Genomic DNA, 25,234 nt, shown 5'->3' on the forward strand with positions numbered 1-25,234 from the left:
TTTTGTTTGGTTTTTTCTCAATTTCTCTTCAGAATATTTAGAAATGCATGTTTAAATCTATTTGGAGCAGCTGATCAGTGCTCTGATTCTGAGAGTGGGCTTCTACCTGTCAGCCGTTTAAAGATATGAGCATTGATTATTACGTTAAATTTTTATGTGCTACTTGATAGTTCCTGTATCGTAATTGTATTTTTTAAGTACTACCCTGTGGCAGTATTGTAACCATTATTCTTTTAATAATAGCCTTTTTAATGGGGGAATTTATAGACTTCTGCTTGAATTGAACGTTAGATTTTAATTGATGTTTACTCCAAGATGATGTGAAGCTTTTGTTTTATTCTGAGTCAGCCTGCTGTTAATGCTGCAAGTACACTTAAGAGTCAAATTTCTGTACTCTATAAACCAAAGAAAATGTGGCATGGTTTTGTCAAGCAGTCCTGAGATGAAAAGCTTATCATTAATGAAAACTAAGACTAGATAGGCTAATTAGCGGTCATTTGAGTGGTGCCTAATACTGAGTAAATCCTCGCAACTGAGTTCTGAGAGAATGGCACCTCTGTAGGATGGCTTAATCTGATGGTACTTTCCATTAACTATTGCCCAAGGCCAACTTATGTGTTAGTGGCAATTGTGCCTTGCATATGGGTAAATTGTGACCGTGAATTTTGCTCAAGAGTGGATGAGTGGATGGATGTCATTGAGCAGTTTGGGTTTGAAGGAGACTTAAAACTATACGTACAGTAAATGTTTACCACACTTGCAGTGGTTTTCAGTTTGGTTCACTTCTGTTGCTTTTGAACATTCTGAACAGTTTGTTTAGCAAATATTCCCCTTCTGCTTACAGCTATTATTACATGAAAGGGTAAAAAAAAAAAAAGGAAGGGGGTGGTGATTTTTCTAGACCATTTACTGTGTCTAGATCTCATCATCTTCTTTTCATGTGCATTTACTGAGGCAAAAACAAGGCTGAACACCACTTCCAAAAACATTTTGTATTCCTGTTATTAATATACCTGACAGGAAATATACCTGATAGTGTCAAGTTAGTGGTTGGACTTGATGATCTTAAAGGTCTTTTCCAACCAAAATGATTCTGCGATTCTGTGAAAAAGGTTCTGCTTATAAAGGATAATGTGTGTGTACATACCTATCTGCAATTTTATTTACCTGCAAGTTGAAGGACAACATCTTCTTTATTTGCCCATAGAAATACAAATAATTTTAGATGTTTTTTAAGGCCTTGCAAATTTGATGTGTTTACTCTGAAACTTATTAACTTTTTGCTTGGGCTGTAAGAGCCCTTAAGTAGACATTGTACATGTTACTACCACATTTAGCCTTTGTTAGGGTAAATAAATGAATCTTCAGAATTATAACAGTTTTATGTATATTACTGATGCCCATCTAAACTTTATCAATCCAACATTTACAGAAAGTGATAAGCCACGAACAGGAACAAGTGAACCAGTTTTAAGTTTGCACTACAGTACAGAAGGAACAACCACAAGCACAATAAAACTGGACTTCACTGATGAGTGGTAAGTAGTTAATTTTGGTTTTGACTAGTTATTGATCAGCACATATCACTAACACTTGTCTAGCATAGATGTAAATTATTTTTGTGTGTACTTTTGGGTGTACATAGACAATTTGAAGTGACTGTAGTTCTTAATGATTCAGAATGTAAAAGAGAGTCATACTTTAACATGAAATTTATGCAAGAGGGTTTTTTTAATATTTACTGTCAATCTTTAATGCTAACATAAGTTGAAACATGCTACCTTCATCAAACTCTAGCATATTATTAGTGTTCTCTGTCTTACTAAAGCAAGGTAGTACAGCAATGGAAAAGTGGTCCAGGTCTAGGGCTTAAGTTTTAATTCTCTGCTCTACCAGACTTCTCATTTGGTATTCTGTGAATTAGTCTTTCTGTGACACAGTTCCTGAGAAGTAAAACAGTGAAATTAGTATTTCTGTATCTGAGAATTACTGATGAATGCATATCGTTATGACACCAACTTTGTGGACTGCTTAGATATTACAGTGATGACATCCTTTTCAGATAATAAAGGCATAGTCTAACTGGCCTGACTTACTTGGCTTGGTATCACTAAAACATCTCAGGATTTCCCAAAATAGCCACAGTCTTTATCTCAACTTAATTCTGTACCTTTTGCTTATGTTCCCAAAATTATTGTAGAAGACCATAAGTAGAAATGCATGCTGACGTTTGCTGCTGGGACAAAAAACCCTCACTATATTTAGCTACTCTTAAATGCCGTGGCTTTAGACACACACTTTGCCCATAGCAGTTTGGAAACTTTGCCTATGTGAATCTGAAATACTGTGACAGTTACGGTCCATTAATCTATCAGACTGTATTTGTATTTAGAGTCCAAATCCAGCGAGCTTTGAAAGAATTAGTTTTACTGTAATGCTTTTAACAAATTCTGCAATTAATTTTGCAGAAATCTTTGCTTAATATTTTAGGATAAACAAATTCCACAAGAGGGAACAGAGCATTAGCAAATGTTTTATCCATGTAGTCTAGTGGGCTTTTAAAATTTAATAATAAAATATTACTAGCACTGTATCATAGAAAGCAAATTGTATTAGACAGCGTTAACATTTTGTTTCTGTGTGTATTTTAAAACAAGATTTGAAAACTGTCCTACACTTTAAACAGTTAACGATGTAAGCGATTTTGAAGGTGTTTAAGGTTTAAATGAATAACTACCTCAAAAACAACATTAAGAAAAAGTAGACTGTACAGGGGATGTTGCCGAGAGACAGGAAGACTACTTGTTACAAAAATCTCTAATTGGGGAAGTAAAGACTAAATGAAAACTACTAAAACTCAACTTTATATGTATATTCCGTCTAATAGCAAGTATTTTAACAAATCTCTTGTGCCAAGGGTTGCCATTTGAATGCCAAACATAAAATATACCAAAGGAGAATGAAGGTCTAACGTTCTAGTCATAGTAATATTCAGGACCTTAAGACAGTTCGGATAGAAAGGCATAGTAAAGCAAGCATACATGAGAAATAAACCAAAATTAAAGGAACTAGAATGTGCATGACCTTTTATTTGACAGAATAGGGCATTCTAGGAACATACATGGTGTAATAGAGAGAAATTGTCAGGATTTCTAGAAAGTGTTTGATACTTTGCCACATGTTGAACTTGAATACAAGACTGGATAGATCAATCAGTAAAGACATGGAACATGGTGGCAAGCTAACTTAATTGTGGAAATGAAACGGAAGAAGACATGGACCTACCAGTCACTACTAGAAAATCAAGTGTGATCCTAGAAGTTAGCAGCTAGGAGACTAGATGAGGATGAGAATTGAGTGCTGCTGCTCATCTCTGCTTTGCTTTGTGACTTAGAATGCTGTGTGCTATCTTCATCCTGCTTTTGAGAAAATTGATTTAAATTGGCAGAGGTTCAAAGAAGGCTTATGCTATAACTGGGTAAACAAAAGCTGCCATAGAGGCAGATAGTAGGGCTTAATGTTACAAAAGCATAGGGTGTGATTTTGTGCTCTGAAAAACTTCCTCTTTAAGTAACTGCTGGTGTGAAAAATGACATTGAAGTAAAAATTAAATCAGAGTAACACATGACTGTAAATGAACATTGAGTGTTGAGCTAGAAATAGTTTCATAAGAGTCAAAAACTAATGTTAGTGTTTAAACTGTTTACGTTCATAAAAGTAGTTGTATTGCATGAGGCATAAAATACCAAAAATTCTTGACTTGGTGTGTGACAGTATCCTTCTTGTCTGTCCAGTAAGAAATAATGCTGAAAATTCTTAATTTAGAAGAAATACTTTAAGGGCTAACAAAAATTTCTGTCTAACTCCAAATCTAGTGCAGCAGTGGAACAGACTATTACTCAAGATGGTAAAAAACTCTCCTATTTAATAAAAATATGGAAGCACTGAATTGCAAACTAGTTTCTCAAGAATCTAGATTATATGTGATTTGTGCTGCTGCTAGCAGTGTAGCATAAAAAATAGTAATAACATACGCAAGTAAAAAAGACACTTGTAACAACACAGTCTAAATTCTTGAGAACTACACTTATGATTCTCATAACTAATCTTTGTTTCCACTTTTGTACAGTGATTTGCCTTTGTCTGAGGTCACAGCACAGATGTGGGACAGGAGAGAATGAGAGACCTCAGGAACAAGACTTTGAATTTCCTAAAATGAGGGGTTTTTTCTACAGAGTCTAAAAACATTAGTTTTGATGACATACAAAACAAGAGTGTTACATAGGAATAATTTTCATTATTATAAACAGAAATTGATCTTCCACAATAATTATCTAAACATGAATGAGGAGTAAATCTCACAAACCAGCTTATAGTAACTCTTGAGAAATTACAAAACTTTAAAAACTGAAAGCTGACATAAGAAGTCCATGCCTCAAAAGGTACAGATATGACAATTAATGGTGAAGAACTTGATCATTTATGCACGTAGAAAATGTGTAAATAATGAGAGAGCAAATTCTTTTGATTTCTCACAATATTTTGCAATGCAATGAAGAAATCCTTTAAAGGTTCCAAGAGAAAACAGTGGAGGAAGGAAATATGGTTCTGTGATGCAGAGGAGGAATAGTGTGGGTTGAGTGGCAATGGACTTAATAAAAGACAGTTTTGAAATCGCTGTGAAGGTTGTTGTAGCTGCAGCTGGGAGATACTGAATTGTGAGATTGTAGTGAGAAAGATGGTGATGATCAGGCCATACTATTGCAATGATCTTATCTTTTTACATTCATTCTAAATTTATTATTTTTTTACATGTTATGTTGCCAGGAGCAGCACAAATTCAAGCTCCAGAGGAAGTGGAAGTCATTGCAAAACTGAAGGCCAAGAAGACTCTGTAAAAACAAAAGCCTCAGAAGAGTCTGTGCCTGAAGATGAAAACATAAGTAAGATACAGTGTTATTTCTGTAATGTTAATAATATTGTTCTCATATGTTCATGACCACCACTGAACACAATAGGAGTCTGATACACATGTATATGAAGGCAGAATACGGTCATAATATAACATTTTTTATTTTTAGGAAAAAAATATACCAATGTGAGATATTTATTTGCAACTATAAACAAAATTGACTTATTCTGTTTCAGAACTGAAACCCATATTCTTTTTTCTTAAGGACATATTCTGCCCCAATAATTTGTATCAAAAAATAGAATAGCTGCACTATGCAGCCATAAATGAGTGTTAAGTATTTTATTACTTTTTCTTTTTTCCAGATTTTCATTGAATTTTATTACATATAGTTGTCCTGCTCAATTTGTTGCCAGAGGGGCAGTCAAGTCAATTAATTAGTTCCAGAGAAATTAATTTTTACTTTGCTTAAAGTCTTTTTTAGTAGAAGGATAACTTAATTTCTTCAGAAAGAATAAGATTCAGAAAGTGATCATCTATTTCAACAGTATTTATGGTATTTTTTAAGAGAAAGGACATGTGAACTTCGGAAGGGATTGCTTTGATCGGTCTCACCTAGGAGTGCTAGTATCATTTCGATTGGTTTATGTTATAGATGTGCATATAAATGAAGTCATGTGATTTTAATATTAAGTTATTTTATTCAGGGGTTCCTGATGAATCTCAGAAGGAAGACTCAAATGCTGAAGAACTGAAAACTGTGGATGAAACTGTAGAGACAACAGAAGCAAGTATGTATTTGTACTCTTTCAGATGTAGTTATATGAAGATGTTGAGAATGAAAGTCTAGATTTCCAGTATAAACTCAGTATGCATGTTCTGTCACCATCTTATAATAACTTCTAAAATAGGCCTTAATTGTTAATTATTAGTTATTTGTTTTCCCCCAATATTTTGTTAGCTGTATCAGATAAACCTGGCCCTGAGCATTTTGGAATCCAACCAGAAGAAAATGACCCTAATGTTGATGCTGTCCCTGGAAATGTAGAGGAAGACGCCTCTTGTGGAAAAAGTATAAATCAAGAAATTTCAAGTCAAAGTACTGAATCCACTGCCAACTCGCTTGCTGCAAATGATGAACCTCAGCCACACCCAGAATCCTCAGGGCTTGCCACTCCAGATGACTCCTCTACCAGGACTTCAGCTCTCCAGGAAACTGATGATAGCGATGACGATCCCGTTCTCATCCCAGGAGCAAGGTACCGAGGAGGTCCAGGACACAGGTTAGGGGAATACTTATCTCTGCTACTGCTTGGCAAAGTGCTTCTTTTCCCCTTTTCTTTATGAAAGAGGTAGGAACTCAGGCCTCATATCCTTATTTTAATTAAGTGATTGTTTGGCAGCTAGCCAGGAGCTTGATGGCCGAATCTAATTTGCCTATATGTAAGATATGTAGAGCTGTTTTCCTTCCTAGCCAGGCAAGCTCCTACGGATCTAATACCTGCTTGTACTTATTTCTTGCCTGCTGAATACCTCAATGTTAAATATTTGCAGTTCATCTTCTATTATTCTCCCTGTAGTCAGAATATTCTGACTACATTCTGTAGTCAGAAATGTTTGTACAGGGACCTACATTTTCTTTCAACTGTACTTCAGGTGTTCTTACTCTGGCAAAGCAAGAGTTTTTTAACTGTTGTTCAGCAATGCTGTGTTTGTCTTTAGTACATTAAGACTTATGTGTTCAATTTCATAGAATCATAGAACGGTAGGGTTGGAAAGGACCTTTAGAGATCATCTAGTCCAACTCCCCTGCAGAATCAGGTCCACCTAGGTCAGGTCACATAGGAACATGTCCAGGTGGGTCTTGAAGACCTCCAAGGAAATTTTTTCATTTTTCTTTTTCTCTGAAGGAGAAACTCTATAATACTTTTCCTATTGTTGGTTATTGAATATCAGTATGTATGCCAGGAAAAAAACAAAGATAGATTACTAGTTTTTGTCATGAATAAAAGAAGCATTTAGTTAGCTTTGTGTATTTTTTATCTTATAAAATATAGATGGCTGTACATTCTTTTTTGGTCACTCAGTAAACTTAACCCCCATTTAGTATTGCTGGTTCACCTTTCTTCACTGGGTTCATTTCTTGTACTTTTTAAAAATAGTAGTAATTATTTAAGCAACATCTCTATTGTTAGACTTAAGAAAATATCCATTTAATTTATTTTAGACGTTATGTAACCTAGCGTCAGATGCATTAGCTTTACTCCTACCCTATTGAAAGGCAGTGTTATTTTGCTGTTCATTTCTTACACCAGCGATGTGAATGCTTTACAGGAAGCATTACCATATGTATTCTTAACATTAGGAAATCAGTAAGAATTTAGTAGTTGTATACTGAAAAGGTTTTCAATAATTTGCTGTTTAAAAAAATCAAATCACAAATGACCATGTTGTCAATAATGAGGAAAAGGAACAGTGAGTGGTTGCTTAATACATAGTACGAGTAATTCTGCTCACTAAATGACTGTTTCTATGAAAAAGCCAATAGATAGAGATTTGGTCTTAATCCATTAACTTTCCACGTGATGCTAAGTAATTGTAGATGAATGTCTAATGGCAGAAATAGTTTTCAGTGCAAAGCCAATATTCATTACAATTTAGTGATTGAAAAGCAAGCTGTTAAAAGCCCAGCAATTTTAATCCCTTTTCTGTTTTCAAGCAGGATTCTTAGCTTATCTTCCTGCACCTAATGTTGTCTTTACAATGTTAACAGTTTTTTGTAGTAACATAATGATAATTCAGGTATCATATAGCTGTTACAATTTTCCACTAGTGGGGACATCTTAAATAAAGTAACAGTTCATCCGACCTATCTTTTTTTTTCTTTCTCTGTGTGCAGTGGAATTTCTTCCTCTAGCAGTTCAAATTTACCACATAGGAAAGATCATTCAACTAAATTAATAATATAATTAAAATTCTTTCTGTAGCCTCCTGCTCCTTTATTCTTCCCCTAAATAAAATCCAACAAAAGTTGCTATATGGTCAGTACTGGTTTAGGATTACCTCCAGGCTTTCCTTACTCAGATTTAATGCCTGACCAGTTCATTTTGTTTTGCTTTTGTGTCTGTGCAAGCAGTGAAGCTTTCTGGCTTAACTTCTAAGCAGTCAGATATACATTGATGTTATGTTTCCTCCTATTCTTCTGTTTTCAGGATTTTCTAAATACCCTCTGAAATACTGAAGGATAGGAAGAAATCCTATGTGTCCTCAAAGGAATTTGTATTTCCTGAGAGAAAACAGGCTAGCTATAAGCCCTTCAAGCATTTATATCTCATATGAAATAGAATGAGAGGAACTGGAAGTCCTCTCTACTAGTACTGCAACAGTCATTATAGTGTATAATCCCTCTCATAAACTCATCACGTTGATACAAAATCTCCCTTGGCTCCTTAACCCAGTGGAAAGCTACCTCAAAACATTGCTGCTATAGTGGGTATAAATTGACTAAAATTAGCCATTTTGGTTTGTGTTAACATAGTATTTTTATTGAAATATTTTTTTCATGCCCAGTGCTTATTGTTTGACTGATGTCTACCCTGTGTATTTTCAGCTTCTGTTTCACTAGACCGAGTGACAAATTTTTCTCATTCTTAGTGGTAAAAAATGTGGTTTTCTTGTAACTGTACTCCTTCGTGTTCTTCTTCTTTCTTGAATATGGTAGACCAGAATTATACACACTGCACTGTTCAAATTTTGCTAGGATTAATAGTATGAGTGTTACTCTTGGTCTAGAGAAGATTCTTTAACACAAAAGTGAGCTGTAGTTATATCCTTCACCTTTCTTGCTTATGGCTGTCTTATAGTGGTTCCTTGTGGTCAGACACAAAATCAGTTAGTATACTGAGTCTTTCCTACTTTGTCATTTCTAATGAATGTGTTCTTATTTCACCAGAAGGACACAAAGAAGTATATCGCTATAAATTTTATACTACAGAATTTCTACCCACCTCTTTTTCTCAAGGTCCTACAGTTCCCTCTATATTCATTAAGTCAGCCAACCTCACGTCCTCAATGCACTGCATGAATACATTCCTACTTTTTGCTCAAAGACTGTTAGCAATTAAACAAAATTGCCTGCAAGCCTGGTGCTTAACACCACCAGTACGCTTCCTATAGGCTTACATTTTCTCTTTCGCCACTGAGTATATTGTGTTACCTAACAATTCCTTTACTAAATCTCATTTTTTCAAGTTTATCTAGTAATTTAGTATCCAATCTGACATCCTATGAAAGAATTAATGACATTAGTACAAATTATAGAGTATTTTTTCCTCTCTCTAGAATATCTAGGAAGGAGTTGCTTTGGGGTTTTTTTGTTTGGGATTTTTTTCCTTTCTCAAGAAGCCTATAAGGCTGCCTTTTGTGAACCTATTTTATTCAGTGGCAAAAAAATGTTTAATTATAGTTTAGGACAAAAAATGTAAAAGTGGCTGTAGCCTTCTGAAGCAAAATTGTAAAAGCTGTTTGACAAATAGGCCTTTCCCAGTATATAGCCTTAATAGTTTTATATATAACTAATTTTAGGTTTCTTAATTTTCTGTTTTTTATATACCTAATAGCTAACTATTGTTTATATTGGGGAGAAGTTTGACTGTTGGGGAAATGAAGATAAGGGAAATTGTCTCAGAGTTGATTTCCCACTGTATAGTACAACTTTCTCCCCTTAGAAAGGAAGGGTAGACTTCTGATTCTGTACTCTGAAGTCACGATCTCAAACTTCCCCTTAAGGAAAAGAAGCAGCAGAAATACCCTTTTGTTAGCGCTGTTGACAGTACCTGCAGTTAAATAAATGGAGAACTTTCTGCTGCATTAACTCCGCTGATCTCACTTTAGTTTTAGAAAGATGGATGTAGATTTCTGATTAACTAACAGAGAGTTGTCCATTTTGCACATCTAATGTTTGCAGAATCAAATTTTGATTGGGTACAAATCTAATTTTTAATGTTTTGAAACTGAGGGTCGGATTTTTTTCTCTCTCGTATAATTGAAGAATAGATACAAGGGACATAATATCTTTTTGTGGATACTTACAAATATCAAAACATGACAAAGATAGATTTCTCACCAACTAACCTGAAATTGAGCTGTCAAGAAAGACAGATACAGAAACAAAGTTTGCACTTTCTTTAATATTTCGAAAAAGACTTTAAAATGTAGCAGCAAAATACGTAGAAATACCACAGTCCTTTGGTTGATAAATTGGCTAAATTAGCTGAACGATGACTAGGAATCAAGTAGGAATAACTTTGACACAGAAGGACATTTCTTTGAAATAAATAATTGAGAATGTGACAATTGAATTTTTTCTGTAGAATTTCTGAAGCCACTGATCATGACTATTGGAATGGTGCGGATTGGCCACTAAAGAAGCTAAATAGTGATGTAGGGTTTTTATTGTCATTGGGCTACTAAATACATGCTCTTTTTAACCAAATGCATAAGGAACTACACAGGATATTTCTAAATTAAAAATAAAAACCAAAACAAAACCAACCTGTTCTGTATAGCTAGGTACTCAACCTAAAAAGCCCAGGAGGTTATTTTCTAACGGATCCACAGGAAAAGGCCCTTTTTCTTACAAGTATGAGAAGTGCAAGTTTGTCTTGAAGTGTGCACATCACATATCTTCTTTAAAACTTAATAAGTCCTTCAAATTTAGTTGAAAGAGATAAAAAATTTGGCTTGCCTTAGCAGTGTACTTTGCAATCTGTGGAAGGAAAAAAAAATCTATGCAAGAGGTATGTTCTTTAGGCACAGAGAGTATAGTTTTTAATGTATTTTACTTAATTTTCACAAATTAGTCGAAACAACTCTGAATCTTAGAATCACAGAATCATTTTGATTGGAAAAGACCTTTAAGATCAAGTCCAATCACTGACCTTACACTGTCAAGCTCACCACTAAACCATGTCCCTCAGCACCTCATCTATGTGTCTTTATCTTCACGGACAGTGACTCCACCACGTCCCTGGGCAGCCCATTCCAGTGTTTAACAAACCTCTTGATGAAAATGTTCTTCTTAATCTCCGATTTAAACCTCCCCTGGTGCAACTTGACCCCATTTCCTCATATTCTGTCATTCATTACTGGAGACAAGAGACCAATCCCCACCTGACTACAGTCCCCTTTCAGGTAGTTGTAGAGAGTGATCCTATCTCCCCTTGGCCTCCTCATCTTCTGGCTAAATAACTCCAGTTATCTCAGTCACTTCTCATAAGACTTGTTCTCCAGACCCTTCACCAGCTTCGTTGCCCGTCTCTGTATCCTGTCCAGCACCTCAGTGTCCTTCTTGGAGTGAGGGGTCCACACAGTATTTGAGGTGCAGCCTCACCAGCATGGAGTATAGGGGGACAATCACTTCCCATGTCCTGCTGATTACACAGTTTCTGATACAAGCCAGAATGCTATTGGCCTTCTTGGCCATGTGGGCACACTGCTGGCTCATGTTCAGCCAGCTGTCAACACCCAGAGCTCCTTTTCTGCCAAACAGTCTTCCAGGCACTCTGCCCCAAGCCTGTGGCATTGCTCTGAGAGCTGCTTTCTTGCTTAAATGACTGAATTAATTTTGTCTGGACTTTGACAGAAGCTGCTGATAAGCTTAGAAAATGTTGAACTAGTAGGTTAAAATTTCAAACAAATATGAATGTAAAATGCAAAAGATTATGCAGCTGCTTCCACTTCTGCTGTGATCTGTGAGCAACTACTGCATTTTATAAGGTCAACTTTGTGCACTGTTATGTAATCTGAGTACTATTTTTCCTGAAATCAAAGTAGTTTCATATACTAACACACTGAGAAGAGTCTTCTCAGTTGGAATATGTAGAGCACATTTTGTAATAGATGCTAACCTTTTAAAAACATGATACCTAGCATTTTTTAATGACTTAAGTTGTTGTTCCCTTTACTAGATATAATATCAGAGGAACAGCGATAGGTGATAGAATAATGAGGTAATTAATTATTTTCTTCCTCCCCTCCTCCTTTATTGCCTTATAATGGATTTATCAGGTTCTTGTTTTCCATATCTAACTGCCATTTTAAGAACTGCTATACTTTAAATGCTGTGAATTACAGAGCATATTGCTTGAGTTATATTTAGCTGCATGTACTGCATGGAAATTGAAAAGAAACAGCAGTGTATACATTTAATAACCGATTAACCTTTTTATTGTGTGCCATATAAATTAATGGAATTTGAAAGGCCTGTGGTTTGTGAAAAGCAAATACCTTTTTTTCTTCATCTGCTATGGAACGTGTTATACTTGCATGTGCCACTGCTGACTTGCTTTGTCTGGTAGTAGAGAACACCCAGTTCTGGATAAAAATATAAGAATATATGTATCAAAGACTGTTTATATTTTTTGCCCAAACAAGTTTGTGGAACCGAGCGTAATTTTTAAAGCTATATTTAATAATACATGTTTAGCAAGATAAATGCTACATCTTGCACAATGTTTCTTTTAGTGAAGTTAAATTAAAAAGTCTCTTGATCTCATACTCCTCTTTGAATTACTTGAGTGAATTAATTGTAAGAGCATATAGGGGTAATTGTGTTTGGCCACATGCCATAAGAGGCGGAAATTATCTGTTATGTTTTAATGTCAAAGGCTGTATATAACAAAAATATCACAAAATCATTCTGATTATTAAAATTAACATCTTGGCTTTGTGTGACTCAGTATAAGTTTTCATAGAAGTCTAAGAGCTGTGTTTTAAATGCCTACAGCAAAATAACACAGACATGTACTTCTTTGTTTTATATTATAGCCTTAGCTGCAATTGGAATACATAAATTTAACTAGTCAACTTCCTTAAAGGTTCAGGTATCTGTACTTTTTGTACTTTAAATTTTGTGATAGGCACTCTTTCTATATTAAACATGCTTACCAGGGAGGACTTCAGCTCTTCAGTACAACCCATGGGAATATCTGTTTCATAAAGCTAAAAATTGAATATGAAAATGAATGAGGCATTCAGCGTAGAATTTTTTAGTAGTATGTTTTCCTCAGATTTTCATTATAATTCTGCAGGTTGTTAGGTAAAAATATAGAAATGTTTTGTAGTGGAAAATATTTTAAACATTGATTATGTTGAAAGGACAGTAAATGTGCCATTACAGTAAATGTTTCTTTTTATATGATCAGCTGTGAAATAACTTGGGCTTCAGGATAGAGTCAATGTACTGTTAACATGATGGTTTTGCCCTTGTATTTTGAACTATCTTAGTGGTTGATATTCAGCAGCAGTAATAAATCTCTTCCATAGGTTCGAAGGCTTCTAAAGGAACGTGGCTATTTAGTAATCAAAATCAGAAATATAATCAAATCTCCATATTTAGGAAAGGGATCTACTTTAGTATGGTGTGTGTGGGTTAACACTGGCAGGCAGCTCAGCCCCACATAGCTGCTTGGTCATTCCCCAGTGGAATGGGGGAGAAAACAAAAAAGGTAGAATAGTGAGAGAACTTGGAGGTTGAGGTAAAGACCAGCACTACGGCTTCCTGAGTTGGATTAGACTTTGGTGGTGATAGCCGACTTGTAAAGACACACGGTTGAAATTCATGGGCAGGATCATGGTAGCTGACAGGTGGATTCCTCAACACAGCCAACGAAGAAAGGACTATGAAGTGTCTAGAGAAACAGATTTAAAATAATTGGTTATAAGCTTTAGGTTCCCTACAGTTGTTGTGGGTAGGAAAAATCCAACAAGAGGGTGGCAACAGTACGGGGCGGGGCAGGGAAATCTTAACTTGAAAGAGCAGAAGAGAAGAAGCCAGGGTTTCTGGTACTTAGCTAAAAGAGACATCTGTAAGTATATTTGGGAACTTAAGAAGTGCCAAAAATCCTTAATATTGGAGGAATCAATACTGACCTTAATACTCAGTACAGAGCTGAGACGAGGGATCGAAAAAGGAAGCAGTTTACAGCCAACTGCAGCACCTGTTGGTCTGCGATAATGGTGTTTAGAAGAAGCGGGGTTATCTGGAGTGCCAGATTAGTTTTATGTCAGCCACTGCATCTGGACCTCTAGTGGAACAAAGTCTATAGTGGAATTCCTGTAGATGGTTTACAGGTTCAACTGATGGACAATTGCTCAGTTTTCCCTCTTTTGATAAACATGTCATTAATTTTGACTGTCTCTCTTCTAACTAGATGACCATATTTGCTTAAAGCATATAGGACTAGTTAGTCAGAAATTGTTGGGTAACGTGGATTGGGAACTGAAGTCTGCAGCTCACTCTCAAAAAAACCCCCCTTTTTGAAGCATTGTCACATAGTGTGCATTAAGAAGCAAACTAGTTTTTTAAATTGTGCAAATTTCATAGATTTTCTTTTAAAAAATCCTTATTAAACTTCAGAATTTCTAAACATAGAAAATGTCCTTTGTGACATTTATTTACATTTTTGTTAGGGCTTAATTTACATACTTATATCTTTTCCATTTCTCTTTATGTATGGTACATAGCTATGGATCAGTCTACGTCACAAAGTTTTTGTAGATTCATTTGTTTTCTTTTGAACCTATGTCTAATTGAAAGAATATAATGGCTTCACTTCTAAATCCCTGTTCCACTCATCCAAAGCTTAATTTAAACGGGCGTTTGATGATTAATGTGTACCACAATTGACTTTGGAGACTTCAAACCTGGCTGATCCTAAGTGGAAAACTTGTGCTTGGGTTCATGTCTATATTCTTACTTTTGAAAGTAACATTTAATAATTATCTTGCCACAAGGCACACTCCATGAAAGTAGTAAGGAAAGTACCATACATCATTTTGGTCTCAATCCTACTAAGACTACCTCCACCAACTTTATTGTAAGGTACTGTACTAGTGTACCACATGATTTGGCAAAGCATGCTTAAAAAAACCTTTATACCTGCAGGCCAGACAGTAGTACTGAATTATTCTGAAGTCAGATCACTATCTACAGTTAAAGGACATAACTAAACCAAAGTTCAGTTTTATTGACTTTGCAAACACTAACATTTTTTTGTACCACAAAATTAATAACATTTGTCTATATCCAGCATTTCTTGGGCATCTTCATTATTTGATACCTGAATGCAAATACATAATACAATTATATCAATTGATGGAGTTGCTTGAGGAGTGCCAACACAATGTACATAAACTGAATTCCCTGACATTTTGTGCTTGGAAGAGTACTCACAGTTTGGATGGGAAGCAGTGGCTTGCAGTATGACTGTGCTTAAGCTGAACTTCAGAACAGCAAGAATTGCACAGTGTGCTTCTGTATCTGCAGGTGCTCTGTGTGATTAGGCTACTCTTGAAGGTTATGTTGGCACAGACAGGAAATGCTTATCACAAATACAAATGAAAATTTAAAAGCCATGGGGAAAAAAAATGTTGTATTTTTTAATTGTTTTGTGTGTATATGGTTTCAAAAAACACACAGAAAATCTGTGGTTATGGAAAAGTAATACCTCTCAGAGAGAATCCTTTTCACTGTATTGTTCTTTGTTCTGAAATATCATTATATTGGGTTCATACTTTTCTGGAGAAGACCTGCTGCTGCCAGGCTTAGAATGCCTATGTATCACAGTTACAGCCATGTGTACTCTCCCTGTTAAAGATAATCATCAACTTTACAGAAGAATTTGATATAAATCCATTCATACCTTTTAGAATAAGGCCCCAAATCAGGATTTTAAATTAATAAATTACTGTATTTGAAAGACATTGTTTTTACCAAAAGTTGCTTCTATCTTTCTGCTTTTATTTAAAAATGCATGATTCTGACAGCTGAATAGTCTTGGGGGGGTTTTTTGCAATGTCTGCATTCAAGCCTAGGGGAATTCAGAGGAGGAGATTAATCTTTCCAGAGATGGTAAGGTGAAAAATGATGCAAGAAACTACTTTGTTTTAACAATTAGTTACATTCTAATCCCAAGACTTGTTACTGCTACCTAGCAAGTAACCGTTCTGAAAGAGCTAGATAAGTTGTCTGCTTTGGCAGTCTCAGTGCTGTTTGACTTCTCAGCTCCTTCACTGCACATCTTTTATTAATTAATTAATGTGAATAAATACATTGAAACTACAAATAGCACGTGGTAAGTGACAGTAAGTAAGCAGTAAGGCTAGCAGATATGCTACTGAAGCCAACAGGGTCTACTCTACTGGAGAGCTGTGCGTGCAGCTTCCAAGGTTGTGTCGTCACCGATGGGATTGGTAGCAGGGTAGTTGTTACATGATTCTTGCTTTTACTTTCTCACACAAAACCCATCTTTTTAAAAAACAAGTATAAAACCAGTTGTGAACAAATAGTTGTTTAAAGTTTCTGTAAGTGTCTTATGTAGCCTGCCGTATACGTGCCACCCTTCTGTTATCCTTCACATAGAAGTAAACTGGTGAGGAGGATAATTCTGTGATATTTAAAGCAGAGCAGATGAAGAACATGGGCTTTTTTTTTCCCTGTTTTATGAAGACTATGAAGAACCCTCTTCTTTAATCTTTAAATCAAATGGAGGCTCCATATGTTATGAGGATTGACTAATGAATACAATATATTTATTTAGTATAATATAAAAAGGAGGAACTGGAAAACTGTCTAAATTGACAAAGAAAGCAGTAGTAGTAGTAGTCTATGTTTTCTCGGATTGTTTCCTAGAGAAGCGCCTAAGAAATGTGTTATAATAAGTGGTCCAGTGTTAAATGGAGCTATTGCCTAAAAATCTCTTCAAGTTTCTATTGAAAAGTAGTGTTAAAATTTCTTTTAAAAGCTTGTCTGTGTTAGATTGTCTGTCTTAGACAATAGTTTGTGGTTTGTTGGTTGGGTTATTTGTGGGTTGATTTTTTTTTTTTTTTTAAGAAGCCTCTATTAGTGACTCATTACTTACATTCATTTTCATTCTTTACCTAGCTATGTGATAACATTTGCCTTAATTTTTACGGTCCAGCTTTCTCCTGTGACAAAAATGAAACAATACTCTTAAGTGCACCGCTGGCTGAAACAATTAGACACGAGAAAGATCTGATAGGGTTCTGATTTGGTTTTTCTTGGAAAGAAGACTTGTTGCAGGAGTCTCCAGAACTCCTGCAGTGATTAGAACAGTGATTAATCAGCAATTAAAACACAATACCACATTACTTGTGGACAAATTAAGGTTGCTAGCTTTCTGGTAGCAGTGGACTGAGGTTGCAAATGTGTTCAGTTTTGACTCATATGATATATGTATGACATACCATCTTTTCAGGATCATATAAATTCCTGTAATAGCTTGACTCCTTGCATTCTGCTAAAATCTGTCCCTACTCCTTCTTGAGAGTGATATTGCCTTTGTACTGTGTGCAGGACCTCAAAGCTAATAGCAACTTTGACATGGAAGAAAAGAAGAAAAGGAGTTAGATGCAGGTGCTGGGATGTGACAGTTTGGTTATAGGTAGATTTATGGGGATCTGTAAACTTCAGAGTTAGAGGAAAAAGTGAGGACACCAGGGTCTTTCTACAGGTTAATTAAGATGTAGATTCCTGGAGTTTAACTTTCAAAAAGCAGAGTATATAATTTAGTCATTTTTTTCTGTTATTCTAGGAAATCTGCTCTATCCCTTCACTGCTAATGTATGGGATAGTTGCTATAATACCCCATCTCAAATAATCTCCTGTCTTAGTGTAGGTACTTTTCTTAAGTTGTCTGAATCTTGAGTCTTGCCATGCAGAAATAGTAAAGAGAAATACATTTAATGAAATTTTAGGGAAAAAACAAATCATGCTGGACGATGCTCTGAATCCTTAATAACTTTAAATTTTAAAAACTTCTGTTTTGACATAATTTTTTTTGCCTCAGAATTTTACTGATTCATTATGGGTGAAAGATATCTCTAGCACGGAAGAATAAAAGAGCATGTGAATTTTGCCAGCTGAAGTTCATTCTTCAGAGAGGGAATAAAATGTTGCATCACTTGACATTCCACTGTCTTGCATGCTATTCTTGTTCTAAGCAAGGATGGAAAAAAATGGAAGACTGTAATTTTACATTTGGGATAATGTTGATGTTTGTACTGAATTTATGGAGAGTGTGTTTGAGTGCCTAGTTATTATTTTATAGTCCTTTTTTGGTAGCCCATTTCAGTGTTTAGAGATGAACTCTCAGTAGTGTTCTCTTTGTCTGCAATTTATAGACGATCTGCTGTTGCCCGCATTCAGGAGCTCTTCAGAAGGAGGAAAGAAAGAAAAGAAATGGAAGAACTGGAAACATTGAATATTAGACGTCCTTTAATAAAGATGGTTTATAAAGGTCATCGGAACTCCCGAACAATGGTACAAGCTCTTTGTCTGTTTTGGGAACTGTAGAGATTTTTATGGACTGAATCAGTTTAGCTGCCACTGATATGCTTGCCAAAAAAGTATAATGTCATATATTTTAGGAACTTTTTCTTGCATGTTCAGCTGTAAGCCACATAATTTGCCACAAATTAGAATTAAAGTTAGTGTAACTCGTGTCATCATGCTAGATATTTAAGTTTACTTGAGTTTAAGACTTTCTCCCCTTAACATCTTTTGAAGTCTTTGGTATTCCTCTTAAGTTCTTTTTCATTTTGTTTGTCAGATTAAGTGCTACAAAATGTGCCTACTCTCAAAACTACAATTTAATCCTCATTTTTCCTTCCAAGGTCTTATTGTTTAAATTTTTAACAACTTGGAAGTGAAAATGAGGGTTAAATCAGAGTTTTGAAGAGCCTTGACATCTCTGAATTAAAGGAAAATAGTGCTAGTCATTACCTCGTAATCTAACTGCTAGATACTCTGGCTTTTTCATACAAAATACTGTATTTTATGAAAAATGCAATTATGTGGTTGTGATGCATAAGAACCAAATGCTGTTTTCCTTGCTGTTTCTTTTTTCACTTTTTATAGTATTTCAGAGATGGAAAGTTCTGAGTAGTAGGTGGTATTTTGTAGAAGTAGCAGGCGTAGTATTTTGCCAGATGATCTGAGTAGTCTTTACCTCCAAAAGCAATTTTCTAGACTATTGTAACTTTGATTACACTGGGGTTCAGTAAATGCATACTTCAGTCTACCTAAGCAGCAAAGCTTGAAATAAACTTTGATTAATGAACAAGGAGTTTTGCACTGTATTTTCAGAAATTTTTTTAGTTGCTGAAAACCCCATTAGTTTAAAAGTCATGGCATCAAGCGGTTTGTAGTTCAGAGATATTAAAACTAAACTTAAGTGATCTTAATTGAGTTTCCGTCAGCCTTTGTGTTTATTATATAGATCATTCCATGGATTTTGTTGTTTATTTTCTTTGGAATGTGGGTTGATGGTTTCGCTTTTGTTTCACGTAAGCTTCTATGACAAGGAATGCACATAGTGGAAGACAATGTGATTTTCGCATTTGGTTTCTATGGTGACAGATTTCACTTTTTTTGATCGAAACTCTGATTCCTGAAAGAAAGATGCTGATGGTATTTCCTTTCTAAATTTGTGAAGGAGTCAACTTAGAGAGGGCTTGTTTCCTACACATCCGGACAGGCTAGGAATAAAGTTGTTTTGTCAAGCTTGCACCACTGACAGATTCGGAACGTTTTTGTCCATCACACAGATCCCTTCCATGTAACCACTCAAATGATGTCACACTCTGTGGTGTGTCTGGTTTTTCATGGAACAATCCTGAAAGTATGGCAGCAGGGAGTGTGATGGTAGTAGAAGGTGAGGGCTGAGAGATTTCCTGTTTCTCTTTAGCTTTTGGAGGGGGAAAAAAAAATGCTCTTATGAGCCCAGATGCCCTTTCCTTTTTCTTTTCAAAATTTGTCTTTTGCCATGTGCCTTTAGTTCGTTGTCTCTCCTGTCTCTTCCTCACTGCTTTTTGCTCCAGTCCTAGTCTTTCATCCTTTCATTCTTCCTCTGTTCCACTCATCCCAAGTCCTCATTTTAAAATGTTGACTTCAAAGAAACTTCTCTTCAATAGACCGATAAATGGGATTAATTGTGAATGTGTATCTGTATAGTAAAGGTGAATGTGTATATGAATTTGAAAGCAGAATTTTTAGAATTGAATTCCAATTCTATTAATTTATGTGGTGCTAAAATTAGTTTGTGTTAATACCAGAAATGTAAAATCAGCAGTTGCATAAGACAATACAAAGGAATCCAGAAGAAGTTATAATGGAGAATTAAAATACAAAGTTATTTATTATTGGAGATAATTTAGATGTACTTCCAACAGGATAATGAAAAATATAGGTTAGGAGGAGCTAAAAGACAAAAGCTGCCAAAAGAATATATTGGAAATGTCTTTCACTACAGAATCCAGGAATGCAGCTCCTTTGCCTTGTTTTTAGACATCAAGATGACTTTATTGCACTGACTGCCATCGTTGGTGCATTTCTGTAGGCAAAGAGGCAGCAAGCCTGGACGTTAAAACTTCTGCTGAAAACAAAGTACATCTTTTTAACTGTGATAACGGTTCAGTTTACTAATATGATTCTTTATCATAGTGGTCTGTAAATCAAGGTAGCTGAGACATAGCACAGAGCAATACCATGTCTCTGTCATTTTCTCTAGTGCTGAGAAAACGATACAAAAGGAAAGGTAAGGATGCAGGCACTGTCCTCTTCAGCACTTTATTATGATGCATCACTTGGAAAGTAATTCCATAGTAAGATTCTGTGTAAATGGTCTCAAAATTTTGTCCTGCATGCCAGAGATATTCTTAAATACCAAAAATTAGGAAATTATTTTACTGAACCTCAAACACAGGACAACATATGTGTGAACTCTGAAAGCTGCTGCATAGGGAACCTATGTTCACATGGGTTTTTCTTTTGCCTGGTGTATGCCAATTTAAAGAGTTCATACGAGGTACTAGTAACTGTTTAAAGCGTAATCTTGTGATTAGCATTATATTTTTAACTTTCAGACTGTCTTCTCCAGAACAAACACTGAGCTATTGTGGAACTATCAGCTCACATCTTGTGATTGGGTTTTGGCTGTTTGAGAAGCCATATCCTCCCCTCCCTCTGCCACCTCATCTAACCCTGCAGATGACGTAGGACAGCAATAGAGAAAGATACTGCTGCCTAGTCTGTTCCTACTTTAAGTAGTAAAACAATGGTTAATTTGATGTCCTACTCTGAATAAAATCAGAAGCAATATCAAAAGAAGATTCTAATCATTAGTGAAGTGACCCATTCTTGTTTGCTCAGACTAATTATTTGGTTTCATTTGAGTTACAATTTTTTAGTAAGGGAGACTGAGAGAGGCTGTGGCATGAAAAGTTTATTCTACATTAGATAAACCTAATAGTTGCTTCTTGAAAAAAAATATTCTTGGGTGGCTTTTTTTTGCTCAGAAATTGAATAAGCTACAATCTTTCAGGCTGTAGTAATAAGGGTATCTTGAAAGTAACAGGTGTAGAATAATACCAATATTGTACTTCAAGGAAATGGATACCTGATCCTACTGCCATTTTTTTTCCCTGGCATGCAATTTCTCTGTCATTTACATGATCATTTGCATTGAAATGCTAACCCATTTCCTAGGACAGGTTGCTTCAGCTGCCTTCAGTTCCAAAACCCATGAGAACTACAGATCTATAAAACACCCAAGGGGTCTGAATTTTACCGTGGAGTTAGTAAACACACAATAAATAATACAGCATTTATTACATAAGTATTTCTAAATAAATAACATTTAATAAATAAAAATAGTATAGTCAAATATAAAGAATACATTAATCCATACAAAAACTAGCTAACGTGTGTGAATTATTATCAGGTAATACATTATTCTTGTAATCTTTGACAATGTTTTGGTGAGAGGGATGGGAACAAAGAGGAGAAAAAAGTTCAGATTCATTAAGTAGCTCATCTCCCAAAGACTTTCTCAAGTCAAGTACATGTCCAGTACTTGCTATTTTCTTCAATTCTCAGCATCAGGGATGAGACACTCCAGCCATTTTGAGGGGAGAAATGGTTACTTTATTAGAAGGATATTCACAGCATTGTTAGCGATTGTGTATCCAGAACAATGTTGCTGATGAGGCTGTGAGTGCTTGTGGAGCTTAAGACCATAGGTTTAAATGCCCACTGAATTATAGCACTTCACACAAAGAAAGGGAAATAGATGATGTAACAAACCATTATATGGTATGCTAGTCTAAAGCATGAGCATACTGTTCCCTAAAACTCCGCTTTTCCTATTACCCAGAGGATAACATTCCTCTCTTTGGATGGAGAGATGACAGGGGAAGAAAGGCTGAACATGACAGGAAACTTTTGCAGAGACAGTCCTCCTGCTACCAAGGAAGGCTTTCATCAACCTCCTTTAACCCTGTCAGAGCTTCCTGGAGAAGCTGCCAGAAGGGAAAAGCCCAAGTGCACCCAGTCTGTGTCACTTCACTGTCTGCGAGGCACTGCAACAAGCTCTGCGGTTGCGGTGAGAAGTGGCTGATTTTCTGGAAGCCTTCTCAAGGATCTTGGATCTTTCTGCAATACCCTTCAGTTGATGGCATGTCTGGCCCAGCTGTGTTCATTCACAAACAGATGTGCACACTTTAACTCATATTACTGGTTTTATCTTCCTCCCATAGTTTCTCATTAATGAAAAATTCTTGGCTAATTTGTGCATCTTTCAAGTAAAGATTATTACCATGCTGTTGTCAGAGGTGTAGAATTTCTTCATTCAAATATACAGTTCTCCAATCAGGAAAGTCTTCCTTGAATGTTTTAATTACAAGCAGTTAAAATCCAGGATCAGTCTACTGTGTTATCAGTAACATAACTGTAGGCCAGACCCAAAGAGAAGTGATTTAGTACAATTTTTGTCATGCTAGTCCAGTCAGTGCAAAGTAAAACTCCATGAGCTGGCCCAGGATGCTAGAATGACCTTCAGAATGAACAGTAGGTCCTCAAACAACTCACTGCCTTTGCAAGATAGGTTTTCCCTTGCTCTGTAACTTTATACACAGTAATGTGTGTATTTAAAAAATAATGTAGTCCATATTGTCAATGTATTACACATACTTGTTGCTGATAGCTTGGGAACACTGTTGATAGGTGACAAATGTTAGTGATATCACTCCAAACATTTTGCAAAGGTGCTCCTACACCTCAACAAAGCAAAGATAGGAACAACCATCTGGAACAGAATGCATCATTGCTGTGTCAATATTGGATATTGCTGGTACCACTTGCAGGGAGTGATGCATCCTACTTTAATCTACTGTTACCGTAATAGCTGATGCTGAAGGATCACTTCCTTGTTCAGTGGCTTGTAACTTCAATTTTGGCCTTGGACTAAGAAGTCTTAGTTCTTGTCTGATTGGTTATAGAGGGGGAGGAAAAAGTTCCCCGTTTTATCTGTCAGACTCAATTTGTACACACCACACCAATCCCCCCACCATTTTCATAAGCTTCTGTCTCATCTCTTCTTCCTCTGTAAATGGAAAATCATCACCAGGGATTAGCCTGTCAAGCACTTTAACTTGCCAAATGCTTCCCAAAACCCGTTTCACATGCCCTTGTCTCCAATATCTTTCCTGTCACTTTGGAAAGTGACAAATTTGCTGTCATTTATTTCCAGACTGCTCAGTCCGTCCTAACTGTTAGCAGCTACTTTACTCTGGAGATCTATAACCATCTGAATTTCCTTTTTTTTAATCAGTCTTCTTTAAATATTTTACTTAAATTTCTTAAATGTTGTTTCCTCATTATGCAGAGCTCATACTTTGGAGGCGGTAATTGTGGAAACGGGAGTATACTCTTTGTACTTTTCACTAGCTAGTCCTATAAAGTATTTTTTACTTTTGTTTTACTGCAGATAAAGGAAGCTAATTTTTGGGGATCTAACTTTGTCATGAGTGGTTCAGACTGTGGCCATATTTTTATATGGGATCGACATACTGCTGAACATCTCATGCTGCTGGAAGCTGATAATCATGTGGTTAACTGTCTTCAGCCTCATCCATTTGACCCAAGTAAGATCGTTGTTTTTCCCAGTCTGCATGTTTAGGTTACTTACAGAAAGTATTTTAAAGCTCAGTCTTCAATTCTTCGTTCAATAGAGCATTGTAATAATTTTTTCCCATATAAATTAGGTAATACTGATGTTATTTTGTCTTTTAGTAACGACTTTTGGCCCTTAAAACCCTTCTTACTCAATAACATCTTGGAATGAAAGTGTTACTGACATACTATATATAGAAAGTTTAGAAGTAATAAGAAGAATTTCCATTTTTTGCTCCCCTTAATAGATTGCATGTTTTCCTTGACACTAGTGAGGGAAATACAGAATCACTGAAATACTAGCAACACTCTGGGAATTGATAATGGAATCTGTCTTTACTTGACTGTGCTCAAAAAACATGACTGAAGTGGATGTCTAAGTCTCACTGGCTGCGTGAGAGTAGAAGATTGAACGAAATTAATAGAAGTTATATGAATTTGTATTTAGGAGAAAATTTTGAAAGGTGGTAGAAGAAATCATATGTCATCTGACATGTAAATGGTAAATATGAAGCATTCTGCATATAAAGAAAAGTATTCATATTGTTTCTTTTTTCATAGCTTATATGGCTGTTAATTCAGTCAGCTGAAAATAAATAAGTAAATCAAGTTGTTAGAATAACACCCAAAGAGACTGGGTGTTTTTCAGACAGTTTGTGGAAACGTGGAATACTGCCCTACTTTAATAAGCCTTGAACTTTAAAATGCTTAATTGAAGTTGTGTTCTGTACACGTTTGGAGTGTCTGGCTAGGTTGGACACTTCTTTTGGGAGCACCTTTCAAAATGCCTTGTAGCTTTACTGATTTCTTGATGGAGCGTGACTGTCTCAGTCATACACTGAAAATGTAACAAAGAGGTTATCCTCCTCATAGGACAGTTAGTCTTGTACAGCTTTCCAGTTACTGAGATCTTTCTGTGGAATTTTTATTCCCACAGTGGTTTTGTGCAACGATCTAAAGAATTTTCTACAATGTTTTGTTTTCCATATTTTAACAAATGTTTATAAGAGCTTATAATTACTTCTTTATATTTGGATATCACTTACATTTACATGAAATACACTGAAACTACCAACTGTCAAAACAACATTTGAAATTATCTTGCTTTGGTCTTTGTATCTGGGTCTGCAGTTGCTAAGGCTTTGTTGCTACTGCATCCACGTGCCAGGCCGTCAGCAGAAATGTGTTAGTAGTGGCTGGGTTTGTTCTTGCTTTCTGCTCCTATCTTATGTATATTTTGATGTTTTTTGAATTTAAAAAATTGAGGCTTTTGATATTTGCATGTGTTTTCC

General features: G+C 35.7%; 1 protein-coding gene across 5 annotated transcripts in view; it reads left to right on the forward strand.

Annotated features, from left to right (window-relative positions):
• Window positions 1-25,234, forward strand: part of DCAF6 (DDB1 and CUL4 associated factor 6) — a 91,760-nt gene that overhangs the window by 60,001 nt on the left and 6,525 nt on the right. For 4 of the 5 annotated variants that reach the window (XM_062003151.1, XM_062003153.1, XM_062003154.1 and 1 more), the window contains 6 exons: window positions 1,433-1,538; window positions 4,828-4,943; window positions 5,620-5,703; window positions 5,874-6,195; window positions 18,116-18,254; window positions 23,758-23,914. In XM_062003151.1, coding sequence (XP_061859135.1) covers window positions 1,433-1,538; window positions 4,828-4,943; window positions 5,620-5,703; window positions 5,874-6,195; window positions 18,116-18,254; window positions 23,758-23,914 — 924 coding nt within the window. The remainder of the gene's footprint in view (window positions 1-1,432; window positions 1,539-4,827; window positions 4,944-5,619; window positions 5,704-5,873; window positions 6,196-18,115; window positions 18,255-23,757; window positions 23,915-25,234) is intronic. The other variant, XM_062003152.1, reaches the window with a different exon arrangement.

The sequence above is a fragment of the Colius striatus genome, chromosome 1 (genome assembly GCF_028858725.1).
Source record: "Colius striatus isolate bColStr4 chromosome 1, bColStr4.1.hap1, whole genome shotgun sequence".
Classification (NCBI taxonomy): domain Eukaryota; kingdom Metazoa; phylum Chordata; class Aves; order Coliiformes; family Coliidae; genus Colius; species Colius striatus.